Source organism: Acyrthosiphon pisum, chromosome A1, assembly GCF_005508785.2.
Source record: "Acyrthosiphon pisum isolate AL4f chromosome A1, pea_aphid_22Mar2018_4r6ur, whole genome shotgun sequence".
NCBI classification, from domain to species: Eukaryota; Metazoa; Arthropoda; class Insecta; order Hemiptera; family Aphididae; genus Acyrthosiphon; species Acyrthosiphon pisum.
Window position 1 is genome coordinate 129102788 of NC_042494.1, and position 6606 is coordinate 129109393.

General features: G+C 27.7%; 3 protein-coding genes across 3 annotated transcripts in view; 1 reads left to right on the plus strand and 2 right to left on the minus strand.

The window, feature by feature from the left end:
• LOC100160173 (dedicator of cytokinesis protein 3) overlaps window positions 1–1128 on the minus strand; it is a 38495-nt gene extending 37367 nt beyond the window's left edge. The window contains exons 1-5 of the mRNA XM_029486347.1: window positions 886–1128; window positions 737–820; window positions 617–657; window positions 476–531; window positions 269–407 (exon numbers count right to left, since the gene is read on the minus strand). Of these exons, the coding sequence (XP_029342207.1) occupies window positions 269–407; window positions 476–531; window positions 617–657; window positions 737–820; window positions 886–922 (357 nt within the window). The 5' untranslated portion in view covers window positions 923–1128. The remainder of the gene's footprint in view (window positions 1–268; window positions 408–475; window positions 532–616; window positions 658–736; window positions 821–885) is intronic.
• An 850-nt stretch (window positions 1129–1978) lies between these two features.
• LOC100161592 (peroxisomal biogenesis factor 19) lies at window positions 1979–4025 on the minus strand. The gene is made up of 3 exons (XM_008185575.2): window positions 3969–4025; window positions 3240–3788; window positions 1979–3159 (listed from the first exon to the last, which is right to left on the minus strand). Exons 2-3 carry the CDS (start codon window positions 3770–3772, stop codon window positions 2943–2945), a joined length of 750 nt encoding a protein of 249 aa, XP_008183797.1. The 5' UTR covers window positions 3773–3788; window positions 3969–4025; the 3' UTR covers window positions 1979–2942.
• A 118-nt stretch (window positions 4026–4143) lies between these two features.
• On the plus strand, window positions 4144–6244 carry LOC100159552 (RING finger protein 181-like). Its single transcript, NM_001161932.2, is given in 4 exon segments — window positions 4144–4325; window positions 4400–4606; window positions 5496–5605; window positions 5665–6244. Coding segments are annotated over 3 exon segments (450 nt in total). The 5' UTR covers window positions 4144–4325; window positions 4400–4401; the 3' UTR covers window positions 5800–6244.
• Window positions 6245–6606: the final 362 nt, after the last annotated feature.

The following is a 6606-nucleotide window of genomic DNA, read 5'->3' on the forward strand; positions in this document are numbered from 1 at the left end:
TTATCATAATTAACTAAATATTTGTTTAAAATGTTAAATTACAAGGGAAAGAACTAGCTTAACACAATCATGTGTTCAATTATTATTGTATTTATCAGGGTTTGTTAGGATCTATTATATCCATTCATACTTCCCAGACAGCAATTTTTTGTTTAATAATATTATTATAACATTATAATCACGAATAATATTAGTATACAGTTATTATAATATTATCGCTACAAAATGCTGTCTGGGCTTATATGTATATATTTTGTACTTAAATGTAAAAGGTAAAAGTAAATGTAAAGTAAATATATTTTTGACATACCACATATAATGACTTCCAAATACAATTCCAATCACGTAAAACCAATGATACTTCTCGGACAACCATATCTTCCAATGGTATAGCTGTTTCAAAAGTTCTGAAATTACAAATTAAAATTGAAATAAACATTAAAAAATAACAAATACATAAATTTGTTGAATTTACCCTTCATTTTCAACACGACACGGCTTCAAATGGATGTATGTAGATGGAAATATACCCTAACAAAATGAATATATGATATTAAAAGAGTGCTTGTATGATATTGTTAACGCTTAAAAAATAACAGTATAAAATATGTCTCACCTTAACAGATCTATTTTTAGTAACGAATCCTCTGAACCAACCTGTACAATACACAAAATAGCTTTAAAATATACTAAGGTACCTACCCAATTAATTATTAAATATTATGTTCATACTGACCACAGCATTGTTCGAGGATCTGGACAGTGTCCCCAATTTCAAGATGTAACCCATAAGGATTATCTCCATGCCAGTTGTATATAACTAAAACGAAATATAAGTTAGTACTTATAAATTTTAAATAATCTCAATTCCAAAATAAAACTTACCAACTCCATATTTGTTTGTTTTTGTTGGAGTCCACATGTCTGTTATTGTAGGTGTGTAATAGGACAGGATTGGAGTCTTCTTCCGCTCATATTTTTATTTTTTACCCATATCGGCGAATTAAATGTTTTTCAGACAATTGAAAAAGTCAAGTCTTTGACTAGGAATTTCATTTATATTCTCTATAAAATCAATTGTTTCTATTTTGTTTACATTTCAGTTTTAATTGCTATCATACGCGGGGGTGGAGCTGCAGAGATAAGATATCATAATTTGTTCAAACGCAATTTCAACCATTTTTAGATATAGATAAAAAACTATAGAATAAAAAATATAAAAATTATTATCTTTAACCGTGAAAATATTTTTTTTAGATTTACGTATGATAAAGATAAAGTTAACTTTACTCACAGATATATAAAAATACTTTATAAAATACTTTATAAAAATACTATACTTTATAAAAATATTTTTATATATCTGTGACTTTACTTCATCAACAATTATTAATTTATCACGGATTTTCAATTTGCCATTATTTAATATTTTTCATTTTACATTTTACCTTACGCGTTCAATGTCGGAACTCGGAATACCAAAATATCTCGAAATTATTAATCAACTAGGTACTAATGTACTATTTAGTATTTACTATAGGTCACAAATCACAAAATCTATTGTATGCTCGTGATGTATCTTTAGATTGTAATTGTGTTTATGATTTGTGGACTCAATCTATACTATAAAAATTAAAAGGATACTTTATTATGGCCGATTATATTATATTTAATGAAGTCGTGTAGAAAACATTGACATTTTAATATGGCCATGCCATGATGTACATAATATTACATAGGTATGTTTCTTTGTACAAATTCATATAATTTACTAAATTTAAACCGAAAAGTGTAATAAACTCAATAGTTATACATGTGCACAACAAAAGGGAAACAATTTTGAAAATCGACCCAGAACGTGTTTTTTTTAGTAATTTGGCTAAAATATTTCATGTTACTATTGATCATATTTTATGTTACTGTTTATTAACAATAAAATAGTTATGGATAAGTGATAGCAGGATAATATAACTAATTATTTGTTACTAATTTTGATTTTATTATACATATACAATATACATATAATAAATAATCACTATGTCTACACAATAATGTAAGCACTATGCTCCATATAATATTTTAGAAAATATCAAGGTATACAATATTTGTTAATCTAATAATATAATATTAAATAAAGTGTACGCTTTAACAAAGTAAAAAAAAACCCTGTCTGAAGATTAATTTTAAACATACATAATATAATGTCAATGATAATTATATTATAAAATTAAAACTAATATATTTGTCATAACAATTATGACATAGAATCCACTAATTGAGACATTTTGATTTATCCCACTCAAGTACTAGTTATTTAATTTAATCAATTTTCCCAATCCAATAATAAAAAAGTTTTTAAGAGATATAGTTAGATGTAGCAGATTTTTTCCTTAAAACTGATTGGCCATTGTGTTCATCTTAAAATGCAACATAAATTAAATTTTATGACATACTAAGGTTATGTTCCACTTATAAATTTGCAAATATTATTTTATACATATATTAATAATATAAGTAAAAAAAACAAAAATTCCAAATTATATTTAAATAATTGTATTTTAATTACAAAAAGCCAGATTCAATTCTGATAAATTACAACATAATACGATACATTTTGTATATAAGTAATAAAGTATAAAAAAAATTGTATACTTCATATTGGTTTGAAGAATCAACCATGAAATAATTGATCTGTAAATTGATTCAATAATATTTAATAAGTTAAAAAATTAACTAATTAATAAAACATCTAAAAATCTGAGGTTAAAAAATTTAGAAAATTTCATTAAGATGTATTTTATCTTTGGAAGTTTACCTTTCACATTGGTGAAATCTGCTACCCTTTTACCTATACCCTATATTTATTCAGTCTTCATTTATCAAACTGATAATAAATAAATAAACAAGACTCAATAAAAATAATACTTCAAGATAAACATTTGCTACATGAGAGAGCATTGGCCAACATTGTCCGGTATTGGATTACCATCAGCTACATCTCTCATTAATTCCTCTGGCGGTTGGCCACATTCTTGCATTTTTTTTAATAACTCCATGAGTTCTTTAAACTTCCTAGTCTTAGTGACATCATCATCGGAATCTTGTTGATTTTCTAAATGATCTCGGACTTCTTTTATGCAACTAAACATTTGTGTATACCTAAAATATAAAATATAACTTATATAACATATGAGTATTTATTATGTGTTGAAGTATTATCTATGTCAATAACAGCTTACCTTTCAAATTCTTCTTTATCAGATGTTGGTTCATGGTCCTCTAGCCATTTTGGATATTTATCACACAGATCTTTAATAGATGGATAAAGCACATCCTTGCTCAGCAGTGGCTGCATAAATTGCATTAACATTGGCAGCATATCTTCATCTAAATTTATATCGTCTTGAATACCCATATTGGCAAACATTGAAGTCATATCACTTCCCTCAGGCAGATTTTGTTTCGCTTCTGATAAGCTTTTTAATGATTCTTGGATAACTGTTTGTAAATCAGATCCTTCATCTCCTAAAATGAGTTCTTGTAGGCCAGCGGCTAATTCTGCTTGATCACTATTCATAAATGATTTCATTGTTTCTTCAAGACTCTCTTTTAAAAAGTTATCACTTGCACTAAAATTAGTAACTTCAGATATTTGTGATGCATCAACTGATGCATTTGATTCATCTGGTTTTTCAAAATCTTTGAGAGCATCATCTAATAATTCAGATAATGCATTTTGTGTGTTCTCTTCTTTTGGTTGGTTTTCAGACATTTTTAAAGAATTAACACTAAAAAATAAATAGCATATAAATTTGTTAATAGGTAACTAGAATTATTGTTATTATTATTATTTATTATCAATTATTCGTAATCTAAAAAATGTACAATTTGTATGAACTGGATTTTAAAATAATACCTAAGCAATATTATTAACTAATTAATACACTATAACATGATAGAACACTGACCTTAATGGCTTAATAGTTAAATAATAATTTTCTGAACTTCACGTTCAGTATTTCAGATGACTAGAACGAACTGATAACTAAACAGATGTTTTCATATTGATAAGAAATAATAATATTCATAAATTATAAATTATAATGAAAAAAGTCAAAAGAGGTTAATGTTAATCGTGAATCATTTATTATTATCATAATATCATTAAGTCAGTCTCAATTATGACTTATTATTTATTTTGACTAAAATAAAAATTCTTTACTGCGTACCTCCTTTTATTACTTCCTATTTTTGTCAAAATTTTAATCGCCATTCTCATTTTGATATAATCTCATAAAAATTTGAAACTTCTTCAATAATTCAAGGTATGTAATTAAGTTTAATTGACTGGTATTTATTTGTAAATGACATTTAGTATACTTATATTTAAAAAATCTAGTTATGGCAAGCTATTTTGATGAACTCCATGTTGAAGAAGACGAAATGCCTACTGTTCGATTAGAACGCTTAACGAGAGAAACATTTAGAATGCTGTTTGACCACGATCCAGCAAGATACGGTGACATTATCAATTTTCAAAACACACCTCCTGCATCTAAATCAGAAATAGAAAAACTGAAAGCACCTTCATTCGAGGAGCTAATAGGTAAAAATGTTATCTCAAAATAAGGTACTTTTCGGTTATCGCGACAGCCAACCATAGTAGTATAGTACATATTACATATATACCTGGCGGAGCCCTCACATACTGCATTCACTCGGACAATTTAAATCGAAGATATCCCTCAATTTGCTATGATGTAAAACCACATTGAATAGTTCATAGAGTAACATAACCTTGTCTCCAGAATTTTACTCTGTTCCACCTAAGAGTGAACCATTCGGCTGACCAAAACACGTTTTTTCCGCGCATCCCTACCACTATCCGGAATTCGGTGAGACCGTTAATACAGGTGCCTGACGGTCGGCGATGACTGTCGGCCAATCACAGAACGCATTGCCATCGCATGGGGGGGTTAAGCACTGTTCGGCGGCTCAGTCTGCGTGCGCGAAAGCGGTTCACTCTTAGTTAGAACAGAGTATACCCAAGATGGTTTTACACACCTATCAAGTTAAAGAATGTTTTCAATTAAAATTGTCCAAGCGAGCACAGCAAGGGAATTTTCGCGCCAAGCGCTAGGTCTATAATATGCGCTTTAAAAATGGTTTTACGCCAAGACCCATAGGCTCAGCCTTCCCAAAAATGTCCATAGCCCCCCCCCCCCCAAACATTTCCTACATTTCGTTTTAAGCTTATTCAATATTATCAAAATAAGGCTTTAGCCCCCCCCCCCCAAATCTCAAACGCTATTTGCGCCTATGCCAAGACCTACCCAATGTATTAGGTGGTTTAAAAAAGCAAATCAAGGGATGTTTTCGATTTAAATTGTCTGAGCGAGTGTTCCCGATAGATCTATTCATACTGTGGTCGCGTTTACCAAAAAGTACCCAAAATAATAATATTTACTGAAAGTATTTGTATTATCTACCTATAGATGAACAATGTCGAATCTGTTTGTCTCAATATCAACTGAATGATAAAGCACTAAACATGCCATGCAATCATATATTTCACGAAAATTGTTTAAAAACATGGCTGGAAAAAGTAATGAAACAATTTTTTTTTAAACTATAATTTGTCAAAATATATATTTTATTTTTCAGAGCAATTTTTGTCCGCTTTGTAAGTTTGAATTGAAGACTGATAATGAAATGTATGAATTGTATAAGCAAGAATTGAAAAATCGACAATCAAGAGAAGATAATATTGCCCAACTTCACGATTCTATGTTTTCATAAAAATTATAAACTATAAACAATAACCATTCATAGTGTGTATAACATAGGTACTTATTTTACATGTTACAGTTAATACAGACATCTTACATAAGTTAGGTGGTTAAAAATTGGGATTTTGTGTTTTTTATAGGGACGTTAGGATTTATATTGTGTATGATTACCTATTATAAACTTTACATTACAATATTCCAGATTATTATAAGTCTATTACTAACTTTTTTTTAGAAAATCTCATTTCAAATTAAATTTAGCTTTAAGTTTTTTATTTTGTTTTAATTTTTTAATTAAGAACTATTTAATTCTATACATTTGTTTCCATATTATTATAATAATTATTAATGAATTTAATTATTTTATGATTTTAAATTACCTATTATCTATATTTAGAAAAACAACTTGCATTCACCATTGTTCTGAATAATTATGCAACAAATTATAAATTCAATTTAAATATCTTTAATTTACCTTTCGATAATTTCCATTCGAACATTTTAGTCTAATCTAGTCTAGTTGTGTCAAACCATATATTATGTGATAGTGTATATTATTAAAAAAGTTTCTAACATATAGTATTAGTATTATGAGTCCCAATGCCAGATTTTCAAAATGTCTGCAATTCTATAAAATTTGAAAATTAAACTTGATATTTTAGTTGCCCCCTTAATAATTATAATGCTTTTACTTTTTTATTTTATTTTATTTTTTTAATTAAGAACTGTATAAATATTGGTCCTATAATTCAATACACAATATCACATTATCACGTGTGATAACATTATTGTCTAAGTACAAGTCTAAAACCTTTTT

Excerpts from the sequence above, each read along its gene's own strand:
- LOC100161592 (XM_008185575.2), bottom strand. The coding sequence starts at position 3,772 with ATGTCTGAAAACCAACCAAAAGAAGAGAACACACAAAATGCATTATCT. Across the intron at positions 3,160-3,239 it reads GATAAAGAAGAATTTGAAAG|GTATACACAAATGTTTAGTT; the intron begins GTAAGCTGTTAT and ends TTTATATTTTAG.